The sequence below is a fragment of the Trachinotus anak genome, unplaced genomic scaffold (assembly GCF_046630095.1).
Source record: "Trachinotus anak isolate AG129_WGS33_773 ecotype Australia unplaced genomic scaffold, CSIRO_AGI_Tana_v1 ptg000021l, whole genome shotgun sequence".
Lineage (NCBI taxonomy): Eukaryota > Metazoa > Chordata > Actinopteri > Carangiformes > Carangidae > Trachinotus > Trachinotus anak.
In genome coordinates, this window is record NW_027273872.1 from 23,057,700 (window position 1) to 23,073,802 (window position 16,103).

Here is a 16,103-nt window from a genome sequence, read left to right on the forward strand (position 1 = left end):
CTGGAGCAACTAAAGATGCAGTTCCTCTAATGGCCATTAGAAGCTGCTACTGCTGAAATTCAATATCTCTTCTTCTCTATCTCTAATGTATCTCTAATATCTCTAATTATATCAGCTTTCATTACTATCAGTGGAAACAACCCTGACGTATTTTAAATGCATTGCAACTTTCACCCCTGATTTTTTGCTTCAAACAACCATAGAGAAGCATCGCTTGATAGTTTTAATCCTCAAACAAAGCATCCTGGGAAGTATGCTGATATGCCAATCCTGTTTCTTTTGAAACTTTAATAAGTTTAGTTCACTCTGAGCAGTTCATTCATTCAACTCATCATTTCAAGTCAGAAGACTTCAAGTCGGACAAACTCATGTTTATAAGATTTGAAATGGGTCTGAAAATCAAATAAGTTGTTGGATGACTCACAAGACACGTATTTGAAAAAGAACGGTCTTAATCAATGGAAAAGCTGAGATATCCAGACTTTTAGTTCATGGGTGAAGTTCTGAAATATAAAACAACTCAGTGTCATTGCCACATCCAAATGTTTGAAGATTAAACCCAAACTGAAACAACCTGAATGGTATCATCAGGGTTACTTCTTTGAACTTGCTCCATAACCATGAATATGTGAGTAAACTGAACTTTATCCACCCCTTCAAGTAACTAATAAAGGATTAGTTGTTTCCATGATATTCATGTAATATATTTTCCAGAATCTAGTTATTAGGTGTTTTTTCTAAAGTGAGGCTTGTGGATGATTTTCAAAGGTATCGAGACATTAGGTAGATATCATCACTCACAGATAATACTTGGGGGTGTGTCTCCATTGCTCATCCTAAATCAGTCCTCACCCAAATCTGGATTTTCTCCTTCCACATGAAGATAAAAACATGGCAGCCAGCAGGAAGCCCAAACTCAAAGCTTTAGAGCCCTTTGAGTGACATCAGAGAAACTCGGTCCATGTCTGTCTGGAGCGCCCGTCTGTCCTTCTGTTTGTCATTTTCTCTCAATCCCTCCTCTCTCCTGTCAGCTTTTTCAGTCTGCCTCTTTCCCTCCATTTTTCTTTCTAGTAAGACCCTCATCATGGTGGCTGAAGGCAGCTCTTTCTGCTCTGTCAGTTACAATAAGTGGATGTGTATGGTGTGTGTTTTGTAGGTATGTGTGTGTATGTGTGTGTGTGCGTGTGTGTGTGCATGTGTGCAACATAGATGCATCAACCTATTACCTTGGGTCACTGCAGGGTGAGAGCACACCCTAATTCAATCGCACACACTCGGTGCATGAAATCAGGCTTTGATAACTTGTGCTAACTTAGGATAACTTGTGCTTAGTTTAGGCTGTCATGTTGTGTTCGGGCACCTTGATGTGACCCTATTAGCATCAAGGCTTCAGGCCAGGAGGTGCCGGAACAGTCTCCGGGCTTGTTAGCCTGGTTAATGAACTTTTAAAAAAGTAGCCTATACTAGAGGTGGACATCACAAGTTACTTTGCAGATTTGTTCAGTCCATGACTGACTGAATGACTGACTGAGAGATGAAGTTACAGCCAGCCACTGGTCGTTGCTCTTCTATTACATCATCAGGGGGGCATTCATAGGCAGCCTTACCAACTTACTGTCTTCGTTGCTAAATTAACCAAGTATTTTTCAAAGGAGCAAATCTAGGGACCTTAGCTACTTTCTGAAGAAGATAGTCACCAGCCCTGCGAACAACTCTATGCTGACCACATGACGTGAATGAGCTTCTAAGGTTCTCTCTAAGCGATCGTTATACAAGCAAATACAACTGAAATCGCAGCACAGCCATTGTCTTTAACTTGTGTTTATGGTGATTTTGTCAGACAATATGTTGGGGGTCCAAAAGTCTGAGACCACTGTAGTTGTTTACAGCAGTTCCACAACAGTTTTCAGCTCCACCCGCAGTTTCATACACTGATGCCACACAGTCCAGCCACATGACCTGGTCTTCTTCCTTTGTAATACACAACTGCATAATTGTTGAGACCACTGTTAACACTGTGGTGCTGTCTTTAGCTCAGTGGACACAGGCACAGCAGCCACCTACCTACAACAGAGACAGAACTCTTAAGTGGTGACAACATACACAGCAAAAAAAATCCATGTGTTCCCAGACGATCATTGGCACCCGTGCTCCTCTTGATTGATTTTGGGTATCACATGGCGGTATACACAACACTGACCTACTGTAACATTAGAAAGTTGTTCAGGAGATATTAACTATTACAACTAGTAACATATCAATTAATTAGTTAAATTAATTAGAGCGAAAGAGTAGAGTAGGAAAAAGAAAGGAAAGAAAGAATGAGACAGAAAGGAGACAGAAGGCATGACTGTTTTAGTTTGGTGTTCAGAGCAGCACACTACGAGACGCTAATAAACACAAACACATAAGACATATATGGAGAAGACTCTGTTTCCATCATCCAACTTTTTTGTGGGCGATCTCATTTGAGGTTGACACAGCAGCACACAGAAATACTCTGCAGCTACAGCCTCAGCTGACAATAATACCTTCAGCATATGCTGACACCTGCTTCAAGTTCCACTGTGAGTTTAAGTCTCTGCATCTTTACATGTGTGTCTGGTGAAGTGCACCCTCGAATACAGCACCACACTTTTAAACAATCCCATTACACTTGATGCCTCCCATGAGGAGGGGGTGTATGTGTTTCTGTGTATATGTGTCAGGTCTGATTACACACATATACAGAATATGTTGTGAACTAGAGGCGAGCTGCTTGTGGCTTTTTACAAGCGTTATACACAAACACACACAAACCTGCACACACGCACACACACATACACACACACAGTTTCCTGTTTTCTTCTAGGTAATTACAGTGTTAAGTAATGACGACCCAGCTATTCTCATCCTGACCCCCTCTGGAGGTTTGTGTCTTTGTGATCCCGTGTGTGTGTGTGCGCTTATGCCTGTGTGTGTGTGAGTCCCTAGGGGGCTAGTTAAGTATAGTAAGATAGATTTGACACCCAAGGCATTCAGCAGGAGTCAGACGGGGAGAGAGAAAGACCTGTTTTTAGTCCTCCTCTCTCCCTTATTTTCTCTTTACTTCATCTCTCCCAATTCTCTCATACAGCCCTCACCTTCCCAATCTTTATTTCTCTGTCTGCATCTATTATTTCTCCCTCGTTCTCCATTTTCGTCTCCTACCATTTCTCTGCCTGTTTATCACTTTCCACATTCCCCAATTCTCCCTGTCCTTGCTTTTCTGCATTACATACATTTATTTCACATAGTGGGCATTCATGCGTCTCTCTTTTCCACTGGGTTTTCAGGTAACAGAGACAATTCATCTCCCCCTCTATTGCTGTTTTGTTATTCCCTGTTTCTTTTTGTCTCCAGGTCTCTCTGCCTTTCTGTGGGTCTTGGCCTCTGACTCAAACAGGCCTGTTCTCGCTGCTCATCAGATGGAAAGCAAGATACTGCAGGACGGCTGCAAATGTTTTACAATGGGAGCAGTGCCCTCATGCATTGCCTCCATCTGTGGTATTTTTCATTGCACTTTCTGGAGATCACCTGTCAAACATCTTCCAACTTGAATTCTATTGAGGATGAAGTCAGAAATAATGGTCGTGGCACTGCTTTCCTTTTGTCAGCTGTTTAGGTTTATGTTTGAAATTAAGCTTTGGAAAAGCTTCTACATCTCACACATTTATTGATGGCTGTACACAGATAACATCTTAATTATCTTGGAAGCTGTTCACATCCACAAACATTTACTGGGCCATAAAAAGTAGCATCAATTCTTGAGCTGGGGGGGGGGGGGGGTTCCTTGTTAGCAGAATCATAAAGAGAGATGGAATATGTCCCAGGTAACAAGAGCAGACATGGTTCTATATTTAGCAAGTCTGAGTAAAAATAAAGCAGTGCTTTCGGGACAGCACACTGTGGAAGCTTTGAATCCAGAGGTTCACCACTTGTTCATGACTGCCTGTCTGTTTGGCAGTAAATTATAGTTATGTGAATTAAACTGAGTATCACTTTAGTAAATGTTTAATCCCCTTAATGGTATAGTTTGACAGTTTGGAAAATACACTTGTTTGTTTTATTGCTGAGAGTTAGATAAGATGATTGATACCGCTGTCATATCTTTCTGCTAATTATTGAGCCAAGAGGAGATTAGTTTTGCTTAGAATAAAGAGTAGAAGCAGCAACACTGAGCCTAGTTCAAAATACTACTAAAATCTAGCAGAACCTCTGAAGTTCAATAACAAACATGCTACATCATGTTTGTTTAGAAGGTTAGCTATTGCAAGATAGCCAATGTTAGCATTAACAGCTGTTGAAGTAAGGCTCTTGCCAAGAGCTTCAGTCATCATTGTGTTTGCAAAACAAGAAATTATAATAGACCCTCCTCGCAGCGCTACTTCTTCAGGGCAGACTACAGTGACTCAGTAGTGGACAGTGATGAGACGGGCTAGCTGGTTAGCATGCTAACTTCAGGAGGAGAAAAGAGGTGATAGAAAGCAAAACAAAAGCATTGCTTTTCACCACTGGAGACCGGAGTCTGGTGCTGAACTTGGTAAATACACAGCTGTTAATGCTAATGTTGGCTATGTAGCAATAGCTAAACTTGTAAATAAGCCCTTTACTGTGTTTAAATACAGAAAAGTAAAAATGACTTTTTTTCTTGGTGACAAGTAGCTATTTGAGGATAGATTAAAGAAATGAAATACACGGTGAATTCACAAGTTTTAGAGGTGTTGGCAGCTGTTAGGCAACACTGGACAGAACCAGATTAGCTGTTTCCACCTGTTTTCAGTCTTACAAATTAAGTCTGTCTGCGGTCCTAAGGTAAGCTATGCTAATGGCCTCCTGGCTGTAGCAACATGCTTAGTGCATAAACATGAGAATGGTATCAATCTTTCTGAATGGCTCTCAGAAAGAAGGCAGTCCAGTCACAAGGCAGTCTGAACCTTGACTTGCAACATGGTCTCAGACTCCACTGCTATGGATGAGTGACTTGTTAGTTGCAAGAGTTGGACAAATAGCTCATATCTCAGTTTTTGAGTTTGTTAGGTAATGTTTTCATTCCAGGGTTAGCATAGCTACAAAAAGTGTCACAAAGGTTACACATTGTTGATAATAATAACAGACAACCATACTGAAAAGACTTTCATCTTTTTAAAAGATGTAATATAAGTTTATCTTCTTCTGCAACAGAAAGCAACAGGGCTCCGCTCTAGGGCTCACATTACGTTTCCTGTTTTTCACTGCAATGCATAAACTGTGGTTTCACTTCAGTGCTACATGGTTACATTTTTGGTTACGATGCTGTGATGAGCAGAGTGATACAGATTCAAAAAAATAAAAAACTTTAAGCATATGCTTAAAGAGTGATTTACCTGCTAGTACCAATAATGAGATGATAATACATTTGTGGCACTTCTTTGATTCTTTCTAACTAATGGGGAAAAAAATGAAATTTGGAGGGAGGGGAAGAGAAATAGAGAGTAACCTACCTTTCTTTTGCAGAATAGCACTCCCGCTGCGCCTCCCTATATGGTTCTCCACGTAACAGGTGTAGTTGGCCAGGTCTGCCTCCTCCACAGCATCAAACATTAAGGACAGCTGCACTTCCTTCTCCCCTAAATGCTCCCTCAAGATCCTAGACAAACAAAGAGACATGGAAAGTAGTTAAAGACAGCAGAAACGTCTTTTGCCCTTAAATTTATTCATTTAAAAACCCTGTAAGGAATAGGAGGTGGAGGATGTGAGAAGAGCAGAAAGAACACAAATGTAACATCAGAGGGAAGCGGGGTCTCCCCTCTCCCAGATTCCTGCTTAAAAAATCAACGAAGGGGAAAAGTGGAGAAGAGAGAGGAGGAGGATGAAGAATGAGGGAAGAGAAGTAAATGTACAAATCTTAGAGACAGGAGGAGCTCCATGTCTCCCAAATTACTCCTCTAAAACCCCTGCAAGGAGGAAGAAGACAACAGGGGAGAAGAGAATAGGAAGAGCAGGGGAGCAGTGAAATGAGGAGCAGAGCCCTGTGGAACAGAGTAGAGACCAGATGAAAAAGGAGGACAGAGGGAGCGAGGAGGCATGTGTAGAAAACATTGGCGACAGCTGGAAAAAGCCTCTCTCCTTATGGTGAGGTCATACTCCTCTAAAAGCCTGCAAGCAAGAGGAGGTGGGAGAGGAGACTGAACTGATGTCAGGGTCACTATGTGCACCTTTAAGGCAGATTTAAGGCCAGATTCAGCCATAACCAGTGATACCTGAGATCAGACTGACTGTGCTGGGGCGGCAGATTCAGAGCAGTCGACACAGATGTTCCAGCAGCATCACAGTTTGGGAAATTTCCACCAATCAGCTCAAAGTAGGTGTAAAAATGGAGACCAATAACCTAATTTCATTTAAAGGATATCCATGTATTTTAATTTCATTGATTAATTTATTCATTAATTTTGATTTATATGTGAACAATTCAAATTATTTCATATTTTAATTTCTGTTCATATGAACATTTCATGTCGTTTTAAGTCTGTTTCTCTTTTTGTCTGTTCTGTTCCTGTGAATGTGAAGTAGAATGTCATGCTTCTTGCAGTGTAGGTCTGCGGCTGTGTCAGTGATGAAATGGGTGGTTTTTTTGGTTTGGTTTTTTGGTTTGGTTTTTTGGTTGAGGGAATTTACCAGGTTAAGCCCTGTTTTTAATGATAACAGATTTACCACTTGTGATTTGTGGTGACTTTTTAATCTGTGGGCTGTTGAGGTAGTTACTTATCTCAAGCCCTTGAACAATGTATTGCTGGTTGAAAGGACAACTGGCAGATAACATGTTGCTAGCAAGCTAACTCACTTCAACTCCATGAAACTCTGTGTCTGGCCTTTTTTTTTTTAATTGACTTGGATATGATTACTGTATGATGGTTGCATACATAACATCAGGTTAACAAGTATAATGCAGAAAAGACATAGGATAAAGTTTACAGTTTCCAAGTTAACTAGAATTACCACCTCGGGGTTGTATACCTCTGCCACTCAGACTAGATTCAGATTCTATCCTGTTTATCCAGAGTCATAAAAAATATTATTTTTGTGATGTCACACTGACCTTGACCTTTGACCTTTGACCACCAAAATCTAATCAGTTCAACATTGAGTCCAAATGAATGTTTGTAACGAATTTGATGAAGTTCTGTCAAGGTCTTACTGAAATATTGTGTTCACAATGAGACAGATGGACGAACAACCTGAAAACAATATGATCTGGCTGTTTTCCCCATTAGATGATCCAAAAACAGATCAGTTAAGAGGACACCCAACACCTTGATGAAATTTATAGTTTATTATAGGTATTTTTATACTGATTTTTTTCACTTCCATACAAGATTACGATTTGAGAATGAATACAAGCTCATTAACAAAGTCATCTTGAGTAAATGCTGTATACCAAAATCCAAAGACGAGCAGCATTGCTAACAGCTAAGATTGTCAATCACTGTTTAAGGGAGGAGTTTATCAGTTTAACAGTCAATTACAATAATGAAGGTCACAGATGACGATTTCATTTACCCTAACCTCTGTGCTATTAACCAAATCTTCCACAGGAAGACTAGTGACCACTGTGTGGAAGCTAATGGGAATCCAAATTAATAAATAAACAAATAAATGAATAAATAAAGAAACAAATAAATATCCAGTTACATGTTTCAAAGGGGAAAATTATTTTAAAATCAGTGTCTTGTAACATAAAGTCTGACCCAATTGTCTCAGACTCAGACTAGTACAAGCCCAGAGAAAATGGTTGAGGAATGTGAACTATGACAAATCCAGACAGACTTTTGGAGTCAGATGGCCAACGACACCAATGTGAAATGCCTTGTTCAAATATATAAGGCATTGGGTCTGCAACCTGCATTACATTTTTGGATTAAGCTGTAATCATGGTGCAGAGAGGTCTGATTTTCACAAAATGAAGAAATGAAGCAAAAATCAGGTATCAGACTAAACAAAAGCAAAAATTACAGTACAGTTCTGGAAGGCAATAATAAATTTGTATTTACTGTCAGCAATATATTTTGCAATAGGTGAGCTTGTATACACCCTTTCCTGTCAATTAAAAAGTCAGTGATAAAGTGGCTAAAGTCAAAGGGAATGAAAAGCCTGCTCTAACTTTCTTTTTCTTGGTATAATGGTAAAGCTGTGTGACGGAGCTACAGTGGAATCCCTTAGACATTTACAGTTTATTAAAAAAAGAATGACAGGAGAAGACCACCAGAAGACTAAAAATAAAACAACAGAAAAGAGGCAGAAATAGTCCTGGGTATCATTAGCTGAGTTAAGCCTGGCTGAGATTTGCTGTGTTATAGTGTAGTTTGGTTTGAATCTCCAGAGGTCAGTCAAACCAAACCCGCAAAGAGCAGGATTTTGAAAATAACAAGCAATAATGCAGAATCAGCACTAGTGTCAGAAAATAGACCAGACAGGCCACAAAATTTGGTTAGTCTTCCTCTTTGACTCGGCTTTGACTTACAGTAAAAAAAGGTTGTCTAGACTGGGCTGATTCTAAAACACACAGGTTTGAACCAAATGGGAGTTGGCACAATACATACCATGTCTAACAGAGAAGAGGAAGGTAGTTTCACATGGTTGTGTTGGTAATTCACCATGAAAAAAACTATGTCCGTCACTTCAGGCTTTTCTCCAAGTGCTTGCATGCAAAGAATTTCAACACACGCACTTTAAGCGTGTGTGATCCCTGTGGGACCTGATCACCTAACCCTCTCAACATAAATGTTCACGGCCCATTTAGCAACAGAGGAGCAGAAATCTTATTAACATTATGATGGTAAACATTAAATGAAGAATTATGAGAGCAAAAAAGGTCAAGTGTTCCTGAAGAAATACACCTGATGTCTGGGATCACCTCTGTATGTGTGTGGTTTTTTCCCTTTTTCTTGCTTTCTGTCTCTACATGTTAGTGGATTTCAGTGTGTGCATCATTCTGATGAGTGACACACAATGACTCAGAGCATCAGAGGTCACTGTCAAAAGCAGTGAGTTGTTACAGTCCTTGATTAAAAACACATCACTTTTTCTCACTTCTTCTCCTCCTTTTTTCACATCCCCCACTCCCCAAACACAAACACAAACACACAAACACACACACACACACACACACCCCTCCTTTCTTTCTCGTGTCACCCCCTTCAATCTCTTTCCAATTTGTAACTCTAATGCTACTTGATGTCTGCTTCTAAACACGCTCTTTCCATCCCACTAAATGATTTCTTCTGCTCAGCTTTGATGGTTTTTATATGACACTTAATACCTGGCTGAGATCTTCTTATGTCAGGCTCATGTAATACTTATGTGATTAAAGACTTAGCAGTTATTTTGGCATCACCACTGACCACACCGTTCTTCTTTACCACCTGTAACTTTCCAAAGCATAAATAGTACTGCCCTTTACTGTAAAAAGTCAAAATTGAAGTCAGATTTATTAATAACTGTGCATGCTGATGTGTATGACACATCTGTCTTAAGGTGTCCCTCAGGGTTCTGTTCTTGCTCCTCTCCTCTACATTCTTCCCTTTTGTAAAATCATCTCCTGCCTGGTCTCCACTTCTGCTGCTATGCTGATGATGTCCAGCTTTATATCTAAATCCATTGGCACTTTAACTCACTCCACCCTGCCCAACTGTCTCACTAAATTGTAGACACAAACCGATTTTCTACAACTGAGCTTTGACAAATATGACATGATCATCATTGGTCCCAAATCTTTCATCAATTATCCTGTCTGGCCCTACCTCCCTACCGCCCCAGTCACTGTTGTGACCTGCCAAGTATGTAAATTAACAAGATATTCAATCCATTCGTTATTATTGTTATTATTGTTATTGCTATTGTGCTTCCTACAAAAAGTATTTGCTGTAGCAGCTTAGTTGTATAGAGACGTAATGTAAACCCTGGAGTCATCTTTGGCCCCACTTTTTCATTTGAACACCACATTAAAATATCACCCGCCTTTAACCTTGTCTATCATCTTCAGCTGCAGAAACACCTCCATGCTTTTATCATATCCAGACTTGATTACTGCAGCATCCTCATTGGCATGCCCGAATACTCTTCTCCATAAATTCTCTCTGCCTATCTCCTGACTCATGATTGCGTCCTCTCCATTCTGTGTAACCTATGCTGGCTCCTCCCTCACTGTATCCAGTTCAAGATCCTCCTCATTACCTACAAAGCCCTCTGTAACATGGCTCCCTCCTACCTCTCTGATCTCCTCCACCATAACACCCCAGCATGAAACCTCTTCTCAGACCTCTTCTCAGCTGATTCAAACCTTCTTTCCATCTCCCAGAGGACCAAACACTGAACCTGGGATGACAGAGCCTTCTCCATTGCTGCCCCTAAGGGCTCTGGAACTTTCTCCCCATGGACATTAAATGTTCTGCCACCCTCCACAGCTTTGAAACATCACTCAAAACTCACTGTTTTAAAGTTGCTTTCAACTAACACTCAGCTCTGTCACTGATGCTTTTATAAGTATGTTATTTTTTTCATCTCTTTTACAGTATTTGGTCCTTTTCCAGACCTATTTTTAATACAGTATCTTTACAGCTGGTCTGTTTTTGTGTGTAACTTCTTTTTGCTAATTGTTTACCTCTGTTAAGTGTCTTTAAGCGCCTTCATGAACTCTGTATAAACAAAATGTGTTATTTTTATTGTTATTATAATTAAGTATTTCTTTAAGAAAAGAATTGTTTCTCCCTATTTTATTCTTGTCAGAGTGAAACCACCTCTGAAACAACATTTAGGTGACTAAAACGCCCCATGCAAGACTAATTGCACTTTAAGATAAAAGAAAAAGAAGACACATTAATAACTAATAACCTTCACTGATACAGACACGAACTCTGGATAAAAAAACATTAAAACAGCGAGGCAGCAGTTGGATTGGACAGCTGATGTGAATTTTAAGCAGGTAAAGAAGCCTCTCCACATCACTAGACATATGGGCCAGAGCAGCCTTCAAGTGAAAATATGAAGCAAGCATTGGCCCAAGTGGAAATATTGTAATCATGAATTCATTGCACATGAACGAGCCATGAACTATCATAGCTGAGTTGCAGAAATGTGAAGTACATGGACAGCAGTGAAGCTGTGCCAGCAACTGCAGTAAAACCAATGATAGTGCTTACATTCATTATGTTGATGGTGCGTTTGGACATATTTTGACTGAAAACACTTGAATACATATAAGACGTAGGTCTTCTGTCTGTATCACAGGTGGTCCCTCTCCCTGGGTGGTGTAATAATAATGAGGTGAGAGTGTCAGCAGTTCTCTCACACACTGCAGGGGAACAAGCCTCGGTAATTGCAGGTATTCATGTTATCACTGAGCCACAAGGTGGTATTGGATACTGTGGAAACAGACACGGACATCCACAGTCCCCAGGCCAGTGCTTCAGCAGGATGGGTGGAGGGAGCTAAACATGGACAGATTAATGTGCATCACAGCAGGAGTCTGTCTGCTGTAGTGTGATTGTTGGATTTGGAATAACGATGTGATTGGATCAGAGTTGGCCAGAGGACTGCACTGAAAGATTGAGAACTCATCAGGCAAAGGTTAATTTAATACTACAGGGCATGATTAGTTTCAAGTTTAAACACTGACACTCATGCACACTCCTGCTCTCTTTATCTACACCACTGATTTCCTGGGAGTGAACATTTTCAGGGGCCAATAAGTGGCTTAACAATGACAGTGACCATCCCTTAGCCCTCCTGCTGAAGTATCCCTGAAGTAACTGCTGCCAGCTGCAGGGCTGCTGCTGTGAAGATGACCCTGACCTCTGCCCTCTGTGGAGGGAGCAAGATAATAGGGACGTAAAAGGATTTCTCTTTAGGGCGGAATAAATATTCACATTATTATTGGTGGGCTGAGCTGATGACATAAAATGTGACAGCTCTTTAGGCAGGAGAGAACATTTGGCATAGAGTTTATTTTAAAAATGTTATCTAAGAGCTTTGACCACCTCCAGATCAGGATGCGAGAGTTAGTGTTGGTGGTTAAAATCATAAAAAAAAATAGGTACTGCAATTATGTCTTTTCTATGTTATAATAATATATGTTTTAATAGGCTGTTAGGGTTATGTATCAGCAGTGACTGTAGAGGAGTAAAGTGAGCAGGTTGAACAATACCATGAAAAGAGAAAAGGTGACAGTGACAGTGTGGTGAGTGTAGATGGTGCATCAACCCACCCAAGATTCTTTCCAAACTACTGCTGTCAGTGTACGAGTACTGCATTCATGAAAAACTAAACAGGGATTTGCTGCCATACCATGAACTCACACTGTGACTTTAAAAGACAAGCAGCTGCAGGTTTTAGTTCATAGGTGAGGAGAGGATGTTCAAAATGGTTGTGGTGGTGTTTCTTTATGGTAATTATTGGTTGAACGTTCTATTCACTGGTACACTGTGATTTAATCATTAAGAATATTTTGTTTTGACAAAGTACATTTACATATCCCAGGAGATGATAGGAAGGGGATTTTCTGTTTACTCATTCATTTAAATATGAATCTCATACACTGAAGTTGCTTAATTTGTTCCCTCAAACTAGGTACTTGTGTGCTCACATCCAGGTGCTGAGAAAATATCCAAACACAGGAAGATTTTTAGGGAGGTAGGCTCTGTGCTGCTACTTCATTAAAACTTGGATAGCATTGCTATCTAAACTACAGAAGCCCAGAAAGGCCATACTTGCAAATATTTTTTTTAATCCCATTTCTCAAGATAACAAAGCTCGTTATCTTGAGATAATGAGATAATATCAGGAGAAAATGATTTTTTTGGTTTTCTTGAGATGTTATCCTGGTGGATAACATTTTAAAACAGAATAATTATCCTGTTATCTAAAGAAAACAAAACAAATATTTTCTCCTGATAATATCTTGTTATCTTGGGTCAACAAAAAATAATTTTCTCCAGATAATATCTCATTATCTCTGGATAACAAAAAATTGTTTTCTCCTAATAATATAAATGATAACGAGCTTTGTTAAAAATATCCTTAAAAATACATTAAAGAAAATATTTGCGAGTACGGCCTTACTCAGCTTCCGTAGAAAACAATTCTACAGGTTGGTCAGATTTGTTTGGGGGAGAAAATGAAGGTACAGCAGTAAAACAGTAAACTTAAAACCAAAAATGCCGGTTTGTTTTGTTTACTGTGCTTGCTATAGTTATAGTGATGTAGTTTATAGTGTACACTTCTGGTTTTCCTTTGTAATGAGGGGGTGTCAGTTGTAACACTATGGGTGCGCTCACATTTAGTTAAGTGGTAACTAATCTGGCAAAACTGTAGACTTAGAGTTACAACCTGTTTGATCATCTGACCACTCATCTTTGTTGCTCTATTGGACCTATCATTAGTGATGTCATTTAAAATCTCAGCAATTACACTGGTGAATTACAGTGTTAGCATGACCAAAAGAACTGATGGGGAAAGCCCAGGCTGCAAGAAAGCATGGTTTTCCTGTAATGTTTAATTCTACCATGTACAGTCCATGATGTACATTCACAGAACCGAGTGGCTGCTTGCGGATTTTGCAACTGGAATGGCTATGTCAGTGCATAAATGACATATTTCATTCAGTGACTCTGGCACACTGGTATTAACAAGTGGAGTTTTTAAGTTACCCTAGATTTATGTGCTCTAATCCAATAAATCCTGTAAACCTCACCCCATCTCTACCCCCCAGAGCACTTGCAAAGCCTTACAGAGGCAAAGTTATCACAGGCTACCAGGAAAGTGGTTCCTGTGATGTATCATTTGATGTCCTGTGATTATTTAAATATATAAAGTTTTTCTGCCAAAAAAAGCAGCTTGGCAGACTGAGTACTGCTGTACTCACACACAGTACAGCCTGTATACATTTTGGAGGTGGATTGAGTTAAATAAAAATATTTAACAAACTGTTTTAAGGTGGTGGGGTGTGTGTGTGTGTGTGTGTGTGTGTGTGCATGAAAAGTGAGTGAGTGTTCAGATGGTATCCATGGTGATCCGGCCAGTTGCTCTGATGATACTTGATGCCCCGCAGACAATCAGGGTTTTCCCAATAGAGACCAGTGTAATTGGTCCCAGTAGGGGAGAAAATGAATTCAATTTAACTTTATTATTAGTGTTTATAATTTTTAAGGAAAGTTGAGAGCGAATCTGTCAGAGAGGCCTCAATGAGTCATAAATCATACGAGAGCCAGTGTGACAGTGTGAGGAGTGCAGCTGGAGTCGAGTCTTTTCAGAAATTAATTAACAACAGAAACCTGCAAACTTGAGAGGGTGTGATTGAGACTCTCTAGCAGTGTTTCACAGAAGTGGTGAAAAATCGACATGTAAAATCAGATGTATGTCGCATTTTCATGGATGATTAGGGGTACAGTACTTGTGAGTGAATCAGTATTTACTGTGGATGCTGGTGTGTTTACCTGACTTCACTTTCTTTAATGTGTCCCGCAAGTTCTTCAACAAACTTCTCCCCTTTCATCCAGTAGATGATGGGCCTTCGGTTTTCTCCACTGTAGCCAAAGAAGGCCTTGCAATCCAGACTAAGAGGCATACCTGCAACACACAACACAACACTGTTTCAATACACACTATGAAAGACCACAAAATCCTCTCCTCTGTAGCTGCAACATGCACTGTGGCTCAGGCTAGGCAGGAAACATACAGTAAAAACAACACTACGGATGCAATAAAACCTGCAGTGTTCCACTTTAAGAAAACAAGTGGTAGTTAATGAAGAAAGCTGGCGTGTTATAGTAAATATGACAGTTAATTTATTATTTCTGCACTGATGCCTTCAGGTACAGTGGGCAGCCTGCTGCCACCCTCGGGAACCAATGTAAGACAGGTGCTATAGGTGTGCCTCAGGGTGCCTGATTGGAGCCTCTTGAATTGGGAAAACTTATTAAAGGCTGAACAGACAGTGCTCCTGGAGGCAGTGGGGTCATGAATGATCTCTAGCCAAACAGCTCATTAGCCCAGATTCCCAGGTCTCCATTGCTCAGACTTTTGCTGCCAGCTCACTGCATTCAGCAGGAGAGAACAGGTTTCACTACTTTTTGCATTTCATATGAAATAATGACTTTCAATACCAACAGAAATCGAATTGTATTCTTCATTCATTGCATTGGTGAACACAGCAGAAAGTTTAGCACAAAATTCTGCAAATAAAACCAAAACCATATGCATGGTTAAATGGTAAAACTGGAAAATGTTTTGATGTGACATACATTCTCGAGATGTTGAACTGCTGCACACATCTCAGTTAGTGATGTCATTTGTTATTTTTCCATCAGCTGTTGAATTTATTTATTGCAACATCGCTGACTGTTGTGTGGCCAGAAATACATCATGCTAAACATTTTAGTCGTATAGTTGCAGTAAACGTGAGTCAATGCTAAATCTTTAGTCCATCCATCCTCTGCTGTTATCCTGGGTCAGGTCACCGTCAGGCAAAGTAATCCAGACGTCCCTCTCCCCAGCAACATTTTCCAGCTCCTCCTGGACATCCCGAGGCATTCCCATCCTCGGTGTATCATCAGTATCATAGGGTCTCATCCATCATAGCCTCTCAGCCTCCTGGGTAAAGCCTACCTATGCCAGGGAGCTGGAAAGGAGGCCAAATTATCTTTAAGACTAGAAGCACACTTTCTGCCATGCTTCAATAGGGCATGCTGGCTCCCGCATTATCACAGTGTTGGCACTGTACGGAGTAGGTAAGGTGCGGCATCGTTCTTGGATGTAATTCTTAGGGACGCTCAGGTGAATGAACTATATAGCTGAAAATGGGCTATTTTATATGTGTGTACTTCATGTGTTGAAAGGGCTGAATGCAGCAGGTTCTGTGATGATACAGTGCTGCTGGAGGAAAGGCTCAACTATTATGAGCAACTATTACAGGCAACACACACACACACACACACATATACAGCATGTGTGGACTGCATCCACACATGCTCTCACACACCCTCCTGTTAAGACCTTGAAACCACCACTCTGTGATTACAGCTATCATTGGTGATGATGGAGTATTAATGAGC

General features: G+C 40.3%; 1 protein-coding gene across 3 annotated transcripts in view; it reads right to left on the bottom strand.

Moving 5' to 3' along the window:
• The window catches only part of il1rapl2 (interleukin 1 receptor accessory protein-like 2), a 412,851-nt gene that overhangs the window by 20,391 nt on the left and 376,357 nt on the right, over positions 1-16,103 (bottom strand). For all 3 annotated transcript variants that reach the window (XM_071457949.1, XM_071457947.1, XM_071457948.1), the window contains exons 8-9: positions 14,487-14,619; positions 5,502-5,647 (exon numbers count right to left, since the gene is read on the bottom strand). In XM_071457949.1, coding sequence (XP_071314050.1) covers positions 5,502-5,647; positions 14,487-14,619 — 279 coding nt within the window. The remainder of the gene's footprint in view (positions 1-5,501; positions 5,648-14,486; positions 14,620-16,103) is intronic.